This window comes from Leptodactylus fuscus, chromosome 8 (genome assembly GCF_031893055.1).
Source record: "Leptodactylus fuscus isolate aLepFus1 chromosome 8, aLepFus1.hap2, whole genome shotgun sequence".
Classification (NCBI taxonomy): Eukaryota; Metazoa; Chordata; class Amphibia; order Anura; family Leptodactylidae; genus Leptodactylus; species Leptodactylus fuscus.
Window position 1 is genome coordinate 78,024,824 of NC_134272.1, and position 14,446 is coordinate 78,039,269.

Here is a 14,446-nt window from a genome sequence, read left to right on the forward strand (position 1 = left end):
CATAGAAGGTATATGAGTTTATATACCACACGCTCAAAGCCTATCTCAGCCCAAGGGATGCAGACGTTGAGTGCTTCTGCTACTTTGTTTCAGTGATCAGTGGAAGTGACAGCTCGCGGACCCCCGCCTATAAAAATCCTTTAAAAGTAGTCAAATTACTATGAAATTCATTATCTCAGTCCCTTATATACAGTCTAATAGAAAACTGGCTTTGTTGGTGGTAGCTGCACATGGTATATCCAACTCCTGGAGTGAAATAGTGTATAAAGTTCATTTCATCCTATTTTGTTAGATTGTGACAATCCCTATATGCCATTGCAGTTTCCTGTTGGTACAAGATACAATTTATGTAGGTTGCAGTTAATGGAAGATACTTTATATGGATGATTGATTATTGTATATGAACGACAATGCCAAGCCAGGGTTACGCCATAGAAACACATTATCTCTCTACCCCCATAATGTTTAATGCTTGATTTAGGATGATGAGCCAGTGCCGGAGCATTAGTATGAAGGGTGTCTGACCTTTAGCCGCACACCCATTATTTAATTGGCAGGCCGACTATAAGCATTAGCATGCAGGAGAAGTAGGGCTCCATTGTGTCCCGTATTGTTCTGTCACCCAGTAGGACAAGAGGCTTTCTCTAGCATCTGATAAAGTGTTCAGATTGTAGTTGTGCTGTTGCATGACCTTGAGACCTGTTTTGCATGCACAGGCTAAAAAGAAAAAGAAAGAAGACGCAGCAAATGCCAAAATATTGGAGGCCGAGAAACGGATAAAGGTTAGTTTAGATAAGAGCATCATTTGCAACCGTTTTCTGTCTGACTTGCTTTGGTTAGGGCACTTAGACTAAGTGACATGCTTTTGCTAGAATCTAGAGAGTGGGGGCACAAGGGCCAGATGCCACACAGTTACATGGTACCACATAACAGAATCACAATAATACATTAATGAAATATCCAGCTTTGATCACCATAGATCCAAAATTTTTGGAGCAAAGCTCATAATCTCCTGCTTCCCAATATTCAGCTATAGCACTGGGTTTCCAGGACTGGTGGCCTAACCTTAGAATAGACTATCAATATCAAATTGGTGGGTCTTGACTCCCAGTACTCCCTTAGTCAGGTGCTTGAAGGGTCCATAGTGCTATGACAAGCCCTGTGCCAAAACAAAAAGGTTGCAGCACTTACCTGAGCGCCATACTCCGTTTGAAACGGTGGAGGTGTCTAGAGTCTCGCCTCCACCAATCCAATAGATCATTAATAGTAAGGTCTCGGAAACCCCCTTTAAATAATAAAATTTAGCCTGTCTGCAGACACCATCAGAGGGAGCGTGCTGTATATGACTCCTGTTGAACTCAGTAATGGTAAGTTCATATGGAGTGTTTTAGAGAGGACTTGGAAGTGATCTACTTCCTCAGATTCCCCTCCAGATATTGGCCCTGTAGAACCCACAGCAGAAAGCCAAAGTGGAGCCTCAGCTTTCCCCCATGGTTTTGCACAGTAATTAGCCTCATATTCAAGAGTGACCCTGAATCAGTCACAAAAATCATGGCAAGATCAAGCTGAAAAAATTAGTCCATTATTGCCATCGATTGAATAAAGAACAGTTCTTGTGTCAAGAAAAATTAGATTCTCGGCTTTCATATGACACCAAGATCACAACTCTACCTGTATTATACGCAGAGTTATCAGTTAAAAATGCAGCTGGTCTGGATATGGACTGTATATATTTATGATCACTGAGGTCCCACTAATCCTAAGAACAGAGGGTAGTTTACGCCTGTTGTGAATATAGACTCTCAGCATTTTATCTTATGGATAGAGAATAAATATTTTTCATGGCATAATCCTTTTAAGAAATAATATGGAACCAGTACAGTGTATGTTATCGTTACCCAGGCTGTACAGAATGGCATTGAGGGCCCCGGGGCAAGTGGCATGTAAATAAATACTAATGCTATAAATGTAGGTTTAATTGCAGGCCCATGTAAACCAAAACTAACTTTTAATGTGATGATATTTAAGTAAGACAAATTACAAACTCATCTCTGCTGTATTGGGAAACCTGTGTAACTAAACTGAAACCCAGATGTAGTCAGATCTGACCAGGATGAAGTTAATGTTAAAATCTGGTTTGTAATATTTAGGTGTTTATATATAACAACCATATTGTCTTCCGAGTTCAAGATGATCAAATTGGATTGGCGCCAACTAGCTTAAATTCATGGATAGAAGTCAGTTGCTTGAATTTGGCTTTTGTTAGAAACATTTTCGTTTAGTAAAGAAGGCAAAAGGGGATGTTCCAGAGATTAAAGGGGCATCCTCAGAAAAGACCTTTATTGCATATCCTATGAATATGCTATAAGTGGCTGACAAGTGGGAGTCTCACCTATTTGAAGGGTGATCTGTTCCGTGAGCAAGCCAAGTCCCCTGAGCTCTGATCTGTTGGGTGAGCAAGCCAAGTTCCCTGAGCTCTGATTTGTTGGGTGAGCAAGCCAATTTCCCTGAGCTCTGAGCTGTTGGGTGAGCAAGCCAAGTCCCCTGAGCCCTGATCTGACAGGTGAGCAAGCCAAGTCCCCTGAGCCCTGATCTGACAGGTGAGCAAGCCAAGTCCCCTGAGCCCTGATCTGACAGGTGAGGAAGCCAAGTCCCCTGAGCTCTGATCTGACAGGTGAGCAAGCCAAGTCTGCTGAGCCCTGATATGCCAGGTGATCAAGCTGGCTTGGCTGTGTCTGAGTTTCATAGAGTACAAAAAAAGGAAAGAGCTAAGGTCACAGACACTAAATTCAATCTCTGCTTGGATACATCACCAATAACCGTCTCACCTGGACAGTCAGGGTTGAAGGGTCCCACATTTGTCTTGATAAATAGAGGTTCCAGAGATGAGTTCCTTATCAATCAGACATTTATGGCTGAGGATTTGCTATATATGCAGTCTAGCCTTACATTTTACCTGCACTGATACTTTGTAGTATCACTCTGGAGTCCAGGCTTTAGGTCGTATGGTATTGTTTACACTGGATACAATGGTAGCAAACCTTCAGATATAAACAGAACCACGGTTTACAGCCCCTGAATGGAAGAATGCAAAAAAGTGTCCTCAACTAACCACAAGCATAGAGCTTACAACAAAAAGGAAATCATACTATTACGCTGTAGTTCAGAACCTGGATGAAGAAAAAAATCTTTAAAACAACTCCTGCTGGGAGTAGAAAATTATATTTATAACTTATGTAGCCCGTATGTACAGACAACCATAGGTATATTGATATACATTGATCTTATTTCATTGCATTTAAAACATTAGTAGTTAAGTACTTTAGTTGTTCACTGAAGCCAGGTAAGTACACCTCTGCTTCAGTGCGCATGCACTCCAGGTCTGGCACAGGTACAGTGAAGCCGAGCTATACTTACCCCAACTATAGAGTATAGGTGCTAGGTAAGTAGAAAGGGCTATTAGAAACACTAAACCCCCGGATCATGAGGACCTATGGGTGGTTTAGTGTCTGAAATCGACCTGACAAGTTGCCTTTAAGGTCCTCCCTCCACTACAAACACAGACTGGCCATACACACTATATATTTATGTGCAGTAATCTAAGTTGTGTGGTGGTCATAGACATACGATGACCAGGAGATGCCATTATAATAATCTGCGCCTACGACCGATATCTCATGTGCATGGACTTGGAGCAGATCAGTGGAAGATTAACCCCTTGATCTCTGCACAATTTCTACAGGAACATGCAGAAAATTCTGCAGACTGACAGATAGCGGGGACAAGATTATCTCGGGTTTAGGGGCCACACGGTGGCTCAGTGGTTAGCACTGCAGCCTTGCAGCGCTGGGTCCTGCTGTTCAAATCCCACCAAGGGCAAAAACCATCTGCAAGGAGTTTGTATGTTCTCCCCGTGTTTGCATGGATTTCCATCCCATATTCCAAAAAAAAGACATACTGATAGGGAAAAATGTACATTGTGAGCTCTATGTGGGGCTCACAATCTACATAAAAAAAAAAAAAAAAAGATTATCTCAGGTTTACTCGTATATTTCTAGATTTAGGGCACCTTCAAACAGATTCAGCAGGAACAGTAAGAGCCGACATGTCCCATTTCTTATGTTTGCGTCTGACATGACATGAATATCAAACCATCAGTTCTATCATCTATGAATATTACTTACTGCGCTTTTCAAAATATGTAGACCAACAGAAACATAAAGTCCAATTTTTTTTGGCAAATTTTAGTAAGCTGTGTGCCTATGTAAATAGATTAGGACTGAGTTTGTCATATTAACTGTTTGTTGCTTTGCACTTTGTATATTCTGTATATAAGATAACGTACAAGGTGTTTCTATAGAGCTACACAACACCAAAGATAACGCGTCCTCACCTTGTGCCAAATGACAAACTCAGGTTTGTTACTTCCATAGGGCTAATGTCTGCCGTGTAAGAGCCCACTCTGCTCTGCCATCTGCTGGCGAGCTATGGAACAACAACTACATTGTAATAGCGCAGTTACTCGCTATGCTCGTTTTAAGGGGGTGCTTGTAGCCCCCACTGTTTCTCGACTCTTCCAAAAGCATGTTATGTGTTTACCACAAGAAAATAAAGTTTAATGCCTATGCAGAATACATTTAGACTTTCCTGTATGTCAAGACTATGCATTATTTACAAAGCAACATTTCTGCCCAAATTACATTACTACAAATGAATAAAAATTTCTAAAATTATTGGTAATATTTTTTTTTCTTTTTTTAAGGAGAAGGAAATGCGGCGTCAGCAGGCAGTTCTCCTGAAGCACCAGGTCTGTACTTTTCTTATATACCTTAATACTACCTTAAAATGCATACATAGAGTTAAAGTGTACACTTGTATCCTATGACTGGAAGCTGCCATTTTGCAAGATAATGACCTCATTGTGTCACATGACTCTGAGGCTTATTGATGGAAATGAGTGCAATGGGAAGATACCAGAAAATGGACTCTGTGATCCGATCGAACATTTCGGACCAGGTTTTTTTCTTTTGCACTCATTTTCTTAAAGTAACCACCCTTGTTTATAGCTCAGTGATGTCACTAGCGCCCAGATAGCAGTACCCCGTTCTTGTATACGGTAACTGATCCTGTATATATCGGATGCATATTGTATTGCTACTTCCTAGCTGGAATAGCTCACAATTAGTATAATATCTGCACCATGTTTCCTGCTTCCGTTATTACCTGCCTTGCTTTGGTTTTGGGTGCTTCTTGGGGAAATTTTGACTCTTTTCTTTATTTCTTCACAAAATGGTTATTTTGTAATCTGCATTTATTTCTGTTTCATAATGATGTGCCAACTCTTTCTACCAGGAGTTGGAGAGGCATAGACTAGATATGGTATGGGTATGTTTATTTTTGTACGTCTTAACACCGCATCGTGATTTTTTACTTTTCTTTTTTTTTGGTTGTGATATGGTTGTCCTAGCAATGCATAAAGTGTAGCACTGGCTGCTGTCATATGACATCTCCCCCTGCATGGCTTAACAGCGCAGTGCATTGCATACATCCGCTCATTAACCCATGTCACACTGCTGTACTCCCGATACGCTGACAGGCATATATCTAGACCATCAGGCCCAACTGCATAGAAATAAAATATAACATTTCCTTTCTAAATTCCGAACCTTATCTTATTAGCCATTCCTTGCTCCAGATGTATTTATTAAGAGGCATTCAGTACAGTCCAAAGAGTCCTTTAAGGTGCAGCGTTACTAACTTTATGCAGTGCATCAAAGGAGCGTCAGTCGGAAAATCCTTTTATTTTCACATTCATGCATGTTTATATTCTTCATGAACAGACCTCATGTTTGCATACACATATATAGATATAGCTATTCCATAATATAATATTATTATTGTTCACCTACAGACTGTTCATATATTACAGACTGCTATAAACTACAGCCTATAGTCTACTGACAGGTCTGCTGACAGGCCTGCAGTTAGTCTGCTGACAGGTCAATAGTTGGTCAAGATAGGTCTGTAGGTAGGCTACTGACTAGCCTACAGTTGGTCTGCTGACAGGTCTGCATTCGGTCTGCTGACAGGTCTGTATTTGGTCTGCTGACAGATCTGCATTCGGTCTGCTGGTCTGCTGGCAGGTCTGTGTTTGGTCTGCTGACAGATCCGCATTGTTAACCAAGGAAAATTCAATCTCCCAGCAACCTTGTTAAGCAGAACCACAGCTCAAGGGAACAATGCAGATCATAACTTTGCATTAGGGAATCGCCACCAATGCAGTTCTCTAGCATATTCTTTAAACTGGCCTGAAGGGCAAAACAACAATTTAGACAAATAGAGTGTTAGTCAGATGAGCTGTCACAAAATAGGGCTTAAGTGCTGAAAATAGACGTGTCACCTTGTCACTTTGTGGCCTAGACCATCATATATATCAACATGGCTCATCAGCCCAGTAAGTGATATCGATGAGGGTCCCGCTGACGTGATTGTTGCCTGTGTGTGTAATATTTTATTGGGTACGTCCATCTCTGATCATATCAGATTTACATCCTGTATAGAAATAATATACATGGAAAGTTGAGCAACTTATTATATACATTTTCCTTTACATATATTGTAATGATATCAAGTTACAGCCTGTGTTATAGAGCTGAAATCTCTCAGCATTTCTTGTATGTAGCTCACTCTGTTATTTGACTTCTGGGAATTAGTCTTTACATCAAGCGGTGCACAGGTAGAATATTAGGAGATATCGGACAACAAGCTCGTTGACTGACAACCAGCAGAACTATAGATACAAATCTGGAATATAACACAAGCAGTGACATGATAAATAATCCAAAGTAGTCACAAATACACTCAACTTCTCATGTAGATTATATTTATACATAACCTGCACAGCGGTTCAGAGCTGAGCCTACCCTTTAAAGGGGAACCTGTCATATTGATAATTCAGTCCAGTCTGCAGGTAGAATGATATAGAGCGTGAGGAACTGCGCAGGTTGTTAGAAAAGTCCAGTATTATTTGTCTTTTTATTTAAATTTCTGCTGAGAGTCCAGGGGGCGGTCCCATTACTGATTAATTGCTCTCTCTCTATGTATACTCATACAGGGGAAGCTGTCAGTCACTGATAAGACCCGCCCACTGGACTCCTAAGCCCAGACTAAGCCACATGACTATTAATACTGGAACTTTTGTTACAAAACTATGTATCAATCTGCTCCGCTCCTCCTGCTCTATAACATGCTACAAACAGATTGGCCTCCATTTTCAATGTGACAGGTTCCCTTTCAACATGGCAATGAGGTGACAGCCCATTTCAGCCAGTATTTCTACTTCCTTAGTGACCCTACAATGGAACATCACGCTGCAACTGACCATGAGTAAACTTTGTGCAATGTTTTTTTTTTCTTTTTTTTACACCGTCTTCATTTTTCATTGCTTTACTTTTACCGCTTATGATTGTGTACCCGCTTTCTAAACCTTGACTAAAACGTGCACAACTTGACCTTATGTGCCTTGTATTTATAGCATTCACCGTGACTAGTGTCAGTGCTAAATCTGCAACTATCAGCTTCATGTTCACCAAATGCCCTGTGTATTTTTTATTTTTTTTCCAATGGTGAATTTGGCTCTCCGTGCCTTATTCTGCTTTTATTTTGCTAGGAGCGAGAGAGGAGGAGACAGCACATAATGCTTCTGAAGGCTGTGGAAGCTCGTAAAAAAGCAGAGGTAGGTAAACAGGATAGATATTTAAAGAGAATGTGTCACCAGAAATGACCTGTTTTTTTAAAACCTACGGTATTTTTTTTTAAGGGTACATTCACACGGAGTAACGTGCCGCGTGACCTGGCACATATACGCCGTGTGAGATTTTGAGCGCCGTATACGCTCCCATTGATTTCAATGAGGGTTAGTCTCGTATACGCCGCATTATTTTGCGGCCGTGATTTTGCGGCCACAAAATCACAGCCGCAAAATAACGCGGCGTATACGATCCAGGCTCCCATTGAAGAGCAGGGATGAGGATCCCCTTCCTGCTGCCAGTGTGGATGGAGAAGTGGTTGTACATATTCGGCTCTCTGCAAACATAATTGCATGCTTGGATGTTTTTGAAACTCCATTGGAAGTGAAAGGAGAGCTGAACACTCACAACAGCCATAGGGAGGGGATCTATATCTGCAGATATGCCAGAAATATCCTAGATGGGAAAAACCCTTCTATTTTATATACCATAATCTTGTGAATGGTGGGGGTCTGATTTTTAGAACCCCCATAGATGAAGGGACCTTGGCTCACTGTACAGGGTTTCCCCCGCCACCTGCTGCAACAAAAGTGCATTCAAGTCAGTGAATAAAGAGACAATTACCTACCCAGACCAGACCGGGTTGCTTGCTCGCACCCTCACAGACATGGATAGATATGTCCCTAGAATAGTGGCATCATATTGTTAGATATTAACAAAGGTTTACCTTTCCTTGTCGTTTTTCTTATAGGAGAGAGAGCGTTTAAAACAGGAAAAGCAAGATGAGAAACGTCTGAATAAGGAGCGGAAACTTGAACAACGCCGCTTAGAATTAGAGCTGGCCAAGGAGCTTAAGAAGCCGACTGAAGATATGTGTTTGGCTGACCAAAAGGTGTGTTTATAGAGACTTTACAAACATTGATAGTGTTTTATTTAAGGATCTAACCCCATTCTAGACACAAGATATTTCATGTTTCTAGATATGCTTCACCCTGTCACCAGGCTCAGCTCTTTCTTGTTCCTACCCAGGTTTTTGGTTCTTTTCACATCACATTAGAGTCTCCCATCAGATGTATATAACTGGAGCGTTGCCCTGACATATATCTCAGATGGCACTACATGGGCATACAGTGACATATGTTGTCTGTTGACTCCCATGATAAAAAATGTCTACTGTGTCTATATTTTTTCTTCTGGATGCCTCCACATACAAAAGCATAGTCTACTACACTTCGCTATACAATAGGTGGTCTTCAACCACAAATTACTCCCCAAAAACAGTCCCTATGGAACTGCCCCTGAAAAGCTGAAGATGAACCATAAGTGGGGTTAATGAAGCTGAAGGCACCGTTGTTTCATCAGTGATTCACCTGTGGAATACATGACAAGAATAGAGATGAGCAAATCTCTGAAGATTTGTTTTGGGTTCGGATGGTTCAGCCCAAAGATTTGTTTTGGGCCAAACTTTTTTGAGTAGAAACAGAAGTGAAATGATTATACTCTTGGGTCTCTTTAGACCCCTGAATATTACAGGTAGAGGCCCAGGAGAGGTGTAAAAAGTAACAAACAGTTAATACTCCCCTTCCCTTCCCTCTTCTGGGCCTTCTCACGGTGTCTGATGCTTTGTCTGGGTCCTCTTTTGGTCTCTTTCAACCTCCTTGGTGACATCATATGACTTTGGTGACATCATAAGCCTCAGCCGTCGTATGGGACACACTGAGTATCATGATGTCGTCGCAGCCCATGTGACTTCTGAGGCTCAGTCACAGGCCTAAACAGTGACCCCGGGGTGCAAGACGTCACCCTAGAGGCCAGAAGAGGACTAGGAGAGAGCACTGGGTGCTGCGAGGAGGCCCAGAAGAGGTGAATATAAGAGTTTATTTTTTTATACCTCCCCTGGGCCTCTAGCTATAATATTCTGAGGACAAAAGAGACTGCAGAGTATAATAATTTCACTTCCCGTTTAAGGGTGACAAACCCCCAAAGTTTCAGGTTCAGGTCAAACTCGAATCCTTTGGAAAAATTTTGTAGAATCTGGTTCAATCCAAAGTGATTCACTTATCTCTAGACAAGATCAATTTCAGGTGGAATTTGGAACTTATTTTGAGGAGAAACATCCCTTTATCATTAGTTTTCCCCTGTTCATACTATTGTGCACTTTCGGCAACCTGATAGCACATACTCTAAACATTAGGAGAAAAGTCACCCAAGGTCCAAATTCACACTTTTATGCTACTATTTCTATTTTACCATATAATGTATTTCAATTAAAAAGTCCCTTTTTTAACCTTTCATTTTCTTCTTTTAGCCCCTGCCAGACTTGCCCCGTATCCCGGGCCTGGTCCTGTCCGGTAACACATTCTCCAACTGTCTCATGGTGGTCCAGTTCCTGCGTAACTTCGGAAAAGTGTTGAACTTTGACATCCATAATGATATCCCATCCTTGAACACATTTCAAGAAGGTTTATTAAATATAGGGGACAGCCTGGGAGAGGTTCTTGATTTGCTAGTAAGGCTTCTATCAGCAGCCGTGTGTGATCCCGGAGTTCCTCCTGGCTATAAGGTAAAAAATTACAGCTTTGTCAGCAATAACATAGCTAATGGATATCATTATTGACCAATTCATCACCCAAGACCACCAGGGATGCTGTGCAATAACCATTAAAGGAAATGTGTTGTGATAAAATGACCTATTTTTTAAATGTGTTTTATGTTAAACATATTTTTGTAGTATGGTGACGTTTTGGTGAAGTTTTTTCTCTAATTTTTTCGTGCTATTATCTATATCTTAAAAAAAATCCTAAAAGTTCTGTAGTTCTAGCCACTATGCCCAAAAAATATACTGATCTTTCTTGTGTTCTGTAGATTTCTTTGCAGCAGTCACATCACTTACAGCACTTTGATGATTATAGCGATCATGTATATGTAGACACAGAATCCACCAGACACAATAGGTGATGTCACATCTTATCTACTCCCCTCTCTGCATAGGGCACAGAGCATGCCCAGAAAACTATACCATAGAAGTCAATAGGGTCTGCCTCAGACCTTAGTATCCATAGCCTATGGTCCATCTCCAGGAGACAGCAAGTCACAGACTAGTTTGGTTTAGTAGCAAGAGTTGGATTTTTAATTTTTTTTTTGTAATAGATAATCACATGGAAAATGAAAAACATTTTTTGTATAAAATATTTTAAAAAATAAAAACGTAATTTAGACAATAGGTCATTTCCTGGAGACACCTTCCCTTTAAGCCCTCTAAATCCCCCCAGGATATTACAAAAATTGTATTACTAACCCCTAAACTACCCTATGTGTGTAAAGATGTTGCACATGGTTTTTTTTTTTGTTTGTTTTTTTTAAATGTAGATTGTGAGCCCCATATTGGGATCACAATGTACTTTTTTTTTTCTCCTATCAATATGTCTTTGTAGAATGGGAGAAAATCCACACAAACACAGGGAGAACATACAAATTCCTTGCAGATGTTATTCCTGGCAGGAGTTGAACCCAGGACTTCAGCGCTGCAAGGCTACAGTGCTAACCACTGAGCCACCGTGTTGCCCCAAGATGTTGTACATGTTTTTCTATCACCAGGCTATTACTCTTGAACTATTAAAGTCAATAACACCCAGACTGGATTTGTGTAATATGTTTGCATATTTATAGTTACATTGTGAGATTTATTTGATTTTTTTTTTTTTCTTTCTCTTTAAGGCTAAAACTGCTCTTGGGGAACATTTGATGAACATTGGTATCAATCGTGACAACGTGTCGGAGATCCTTCAGATCTTCATGGAGGCGCATTGTGGGCAGACTGAGCTCACAGAAAGTCTTAAGACCAAATCTTTCCAAGCACATACCCCAGCAGAAAAGGCTTCAGTATTTGCTTTTCTAATCAATGAACTTGCCTGTAGCAAAAGTGTTGTTAGGTAAATGTCCTTCTAAGATATAGACTTATTACGTTGCATTCATGTACCTTGTATGAGATATGAAGTCATTTCTTTTATTATCAATTTTAGTGAAATCGACAAAAGTCTAGATCACATGTCCAACCTACGGAGAGACAAGTGGATGGTTGAAGGCAAGCTGCGCAAGTAAGTTTTTGATACTGATTATTTCATAGATTTTTGATACTGATTATTTCATAGATTTGTCTTTATCACTTATAGACTTTTTAGTACAGTATTTTTATTTTATGCCTATTAGATCAATTTCCAAATGGGCATAATACAGGGAATTATATTGGAAAGTCTCAGCCAGTATCAGACTGAGGCTTTTTGGGCCCACCAGATAAAATGATTCTGGGGTCTACCCTCCAACAAGGCCTAGAATATAGACCAGCACTCTTCAATGTCTTCTGCTGAACCCAAATTGATCCTCTGGTACAATGGTGGCCTGTCTGACATTGGTACTAGCCTATCTAAACTCAGTGTCACTGGGACACCAATGGAGAAAATGGGAGAGCCGGCAAGAGGCATTTTGCTGATAGGAATTAGAGATGAACGAGTATATTCGATCAAATAACTCCGCTGCATAGTTCTTGGTGTAAAAAAGCGCCAGGGAAGGTGGGAGGGGCATCAAATTTTTACTGCCCCTCTCACCTTCCTACACCAAGAACTATGCGGCGGAGGTATTCGATCGAATATACTTGCTCATCTCTAATAGGAATACTAAATAAAAGGGATTTACTCTGATTAGGATGACCTGACGATATGATGTACTGTATCATTAGAGTCACATTGCTGGTATCTGCAGTCCCAATACATCTGTAGGTTTTTTCCACTACCGCTAATTTTAAAGGGATTCTCCAGCCCCTTAGTCCTGATTGAATTGACATTGGTAATGGAGAAACATTTCTGCACGGTATTTGGGGCAACTGATATGATAGCCATCTGACACCCAGCAAGTATGGTGCACATGTCCTATTCTATTTAATAGGAGATACATATGATACATGCTGGTCATTGGTATGTTGCAATGGCAACAGACCCGACCAGAGTGCAGCTGATGCCATATTGGGCAGGAGACAGGAGCTGGGCAACTCTTGTAATGGACTTCTGACTTCAACAATTGTCATGTCAATAAAATTTGTTATAGAAAGATCCCCCCAAATTGTGACTTGTTTTTGTTCATAATAAAATTCAATACTCATCAATACAAAGTCCATTCCTATACACAGGTATGGACACTGCAGTATAATGCCATCGCAGTTACCAGCATATTGTTAATATATCCAATGACTTCACAGGCTTAGAATAATACATGCAAAGAAGACCGGAAAGCGAGACTCGATTACAGGCCCTGAAGGAGCAGAAGAGAACACCTCACTGGGCACCCCCACACCTGGCAGGAAGCGCAGGCGGAAGGGTGCAGATAGTGACTTTGATGATGACGATGAGGATGACACCGATGACCCGGCAGATGAAGACGAAGAAGAAGACGACGATAAAAAGGGGAAAAAGTCTCAGAGCTGTGATGATGAGGTACAGTATAGGACTAAAACCATTGTATATTCAGCTCACCCTTTAAATATCGACACCTGCTCTTGGGCTGCTCGGATGTGGATGGACCTTGATCCACTTGTAAGGTCTGCTGACAGTATAGGACTACCTGGAATGCAAGTATTTTATCAACCATGACGTAAACATATACAAAAGATATTTCTAGAATTTATAGTGTCAGTGTTTACCACTTTAATAAGAGCAATTCACTCAAGTAACTTCATAGCTTAAAATTGTAAAGAATTAGAAAAACATGGCATTTCTTCTCAAAATAGTGCCACTCCTGTTCTCAGGAAGTATGTGGCAATGCAACTATTCATGTCAATAGAGCTGAGCTGCAATACCAGACACAACCTATTGGAAAGTGTGGTGTTGTATCTGGAATAAAGCTGCTATATTTTTCTAATTCTGTACAATCACTTAGAGGGATTTCACAGTTCTCAATTTTATTAATTAATGTCATAGCCTTAGGAATTGTCATCAATGTAAGATCAATGGGGAGGGGGGGGGCTGACTCCTGCTGATCAACGGATTGAAGAGACCAGTTTAGAGGAGCCCTGGACAAATTACCTCGCCCTTTTGCATTTCCACATTCACACTCAGGCTAGGTACTCGAGGTGGGTAGGTAAGATGAATGGCCGGGGTCTTGGTGGTGTAACAAGCTGATGACTGACAGTACCCAGAGGGGGCAAGCACCGTGGAGCGCACTTGTCACCTGTTTAATTCCTGGCTCATCACTCCAGCTCGCAGCTTATCAGTCTTCAGAATCCTCCGGGGTCCATTTATTTACTAAAAACGTGGACTGTGTCATTTCCTCTCCTTCACTATATGTATGTGGTTCTCATCACTCTAGGATGACGGCGATCAGACTGCAACTGTGGAGGAACTGGAGAAACAGATAGAAAAGCTTCTGAAGGTAATGAATGGATCTCACGGCTTTATTATAGGAAACAAGAATTCTGCAGATTAAATCTGTAGGACTCTGTACACACTAGTACTAGAGAGGTTCATATAAATCTGCATCTTGTTTTTACAGCAACAAAACCAATACAGAAAGAAGTTGTTTGAGTCATCTCATTCCTTGCGCTCTATGATGTTTGGGCAGGATCGGTACCGGCGCAGATACTGGATCCTTCCACAGTGTGGCGGTATATTTGTGGAAGGCATGGAGAGCGGTGAAGGTGAGGAGTCTAT

General features: G+C 40.9%; 1 protein-coding gene across 19 annotated transcripts in view; it reads left to right on the forward strand.

Moving 5' to 3' along the window:
• Nucleotides 1–14,446, forward strand: part of BAZ2B (bromodomain adjacent to zinc finger domain 2B) — a 126,234-nt gene that overhangs the window by 101,397 nt on the left and 10,391 nt on the right. For 7 of the 19 annotated variants that reach the window (XM_075284430.1, XM_075284429.1, XM_075284441.1 and 4 more), the window contains 11 exons: nt 717–782; nt 4,763–4,807; nt 5,353–5,385; nt 7,670–7,735; nt 8,500–8,640; nt 10,057–10,311; nt 11,466–11,680; nt 11,771–11,845; nt 13,000–13,234; nt 14,106–14,168; nt 14,289–14,433. In XM_075284430.1, coding sequence (XP_075140531.1) covers nt 717–782; nt 4,763–4,807; nt 5,353–5,385; nt 7,670–7,735; nt 8,500–8,640; nt 10,057–10,311; nt 11,466–11,680; nt 11,771–11,845; nt 13,000–13,234; nt 14,106–14,168; nt 14,289–14,433 — 1,339 coding nt within the window. The remainder of the gene's footprint in view (nt 1–716; nt 783–4,762; nt 4,808–5,352; nt 5,386–7,669; nt 7,736–8,499; nt 8,641–10,056; nt 10,312–11,465; nt 11,681–11,770; nt 11,846–12,999; nt 13,235–14,105; nt 14,169–14,288; nt 14,434–14,446) is intronic. The other 12 variants (XM_075284432.1, XM_075284442.1, XM_075284445.1 and 9 more) reach the window with 5 other exon arrangements.